The sequence below is a fragment of the Dendrobium catenatum genome, unplaced genomic scaffold, assembly GCF_001605985.2.
Source record: "Dendrobium catenatum unplaced genomic scaffold, ASM160598v2 original_scaffold_143309, whole genome shotgun sequence".
In the NCBI taxonomy this organism is placed as follows: domain Eukaryota; kingdom Viridiplantae; phylum Streptophyta; class Magnoliopsida; order Asparagales; family Orchidaceae; genus Dendrobium; species Dendrobium catenatum.
The window spans coordinates 1-1,684 of NW_021461740.1; the positions used below are offsets into that span (position 1 = coordinate 1).

General features: G+C 28.8%; 1 protein-coding gene across 1 annotated transcript; it reads left to right on the forward strand.

The window, feature by feature from the left end:
• The first annotated feature begins 1,074 nt into the window (after positions 1-1,074).
• On the forward strand, positions 1,075-1,614 carry LOC110113465 (DNA-directed RNA polymerase V subunit 7-like). Its single transcript, XM_020846074.2, has one exon. The coding sequence runs from the start codon at positions 1,075-1,077 to the stop codon at positions 1,612-1,614; it is 540 nt and encodes a 179-aa protein (XP_020701733.2).
• Positions 1,615-1,684: the final 70 nt, after the last annotated feature.

Below are 1,684 nucleotides of genomic sequence, written 5' to 3' on the forward strand. Positions count from 1 at the left end.
TACCCCTAATAAAATAATAATAATTTATTATATAAATATTCAAATGAAAAAAAAAAATACTCTAATAATATTTTTATCATCTTGATAACTAAAAATGAGCATGGTTAGAAAATGGGGATATGATGAAGGAAAAATAGAAGTTTGTTTATTAGCTAGATTTTTTTTTTTTTGCTAGATAATATTCATTGATCATGCATGAAATAAGAGAATGCTCGCAATTCACAAATCACACATAAACAAGTTTTTTATTGAAAGTTAGAATGGATAATTTAGTTTTCATTTTTCTCTTTCAATATCAAATTAGGGCCAACACATTCTTTCATTAGAAAATCTTAAGGTTGACTCTCTCTCTCTCTCTCTCTCTCTCTCTCTCTCTCTCTCTCTCTCTCTCTCTCTCCACAACACAATATAATTATTGCATCTATCAGCATGCAATAATTCCTTGAGCTCTAAAGGTTTAATTGCATGCAAATGTCCATTCAAGTACATGTGTCACATGCACCATCTCTATAAATAGACACTATTTAAGGATTACAATTCTAATAATTGGGGTTTCACATTAGCTTGATAAATATGAAAAGTTTGATAAAGATATAAGAATTACTTATTTCCATATAAATAATAGAGATATTAGAATTATTCATTGACATATAATTATAGACAATATATCTAATATTTATAATAAGAATCTATAATTATTATTACCATAATATATCCTCATTATTAAGGATATTTTTATTTATTATATTTTCCATTAAAACACTCTTCTATTACCTATAAATAGACACTATTATCTCAGCATATTATTTGATTCAATAAGAGTTTCAATTCTAACTTTTCTACTAAAGTAATCAGAGTTCTAGCATCTTATTGAGGCTAAGATTGTAATTGTCCCAAAGACAATTGGCAAGGCTAATTGTGAGTTTACACCCAATTCTTCATTTAATTTTCAAGTGTAATTTCATAGATATATATAGCATAATTTTATAGTTGTTTAAAATTGGACCATATTAGATATAAAGCCTTATAACATTTATATTTTTATGATTTCAGCCTTTCAACATATTGTTAAAAATGGTGTTTTTGGATGTTGAATTGACAAAAAAAGTGATTGTCTCTCCTGACAAGTTCAAGGGCTTAAATATTTCTTTTCGTAAATATTTAACCATCCAACTCTTCGCCAAACTTGGTCGTCATAAATCATCTAGGAAACGCGGCTACTTTCTTTCACCTATGTATATAAACTATGCTGATGACGGTCAAAAAAATAAGCGTACTAATGAATACACCTTCGAAGTATCTTTCAACTGCACCACTATGAAGCCATGCAAGGGTGAGATCTTGATTGGCATCGTATATAAGATTACAACAGATGGCATTTATCTGAAATCTGGGCCAATGCAAAACATTTTTCTCTCAGAAAATAAGATGAAAGACTACAAATTCTATATAGTTGAACAACTAGTGTTTGCAAATCCAAATCGAGGGGGAAGCATAAAGATAGGTACAAAGGTGAGGTTCAAAGTTTTTAAGGTTGAGTGGATCAAAAGCGATGGAGAGTTTCATATCCAAGCAACTATTGAAGCTAATTATCTTGGACCTATGAGTTCATAAGCTCAATTTTTAGAATTATGGCTTAACTTTTAATTTTATATTCTACTAGTTTATGTAAGTGATGTATGTT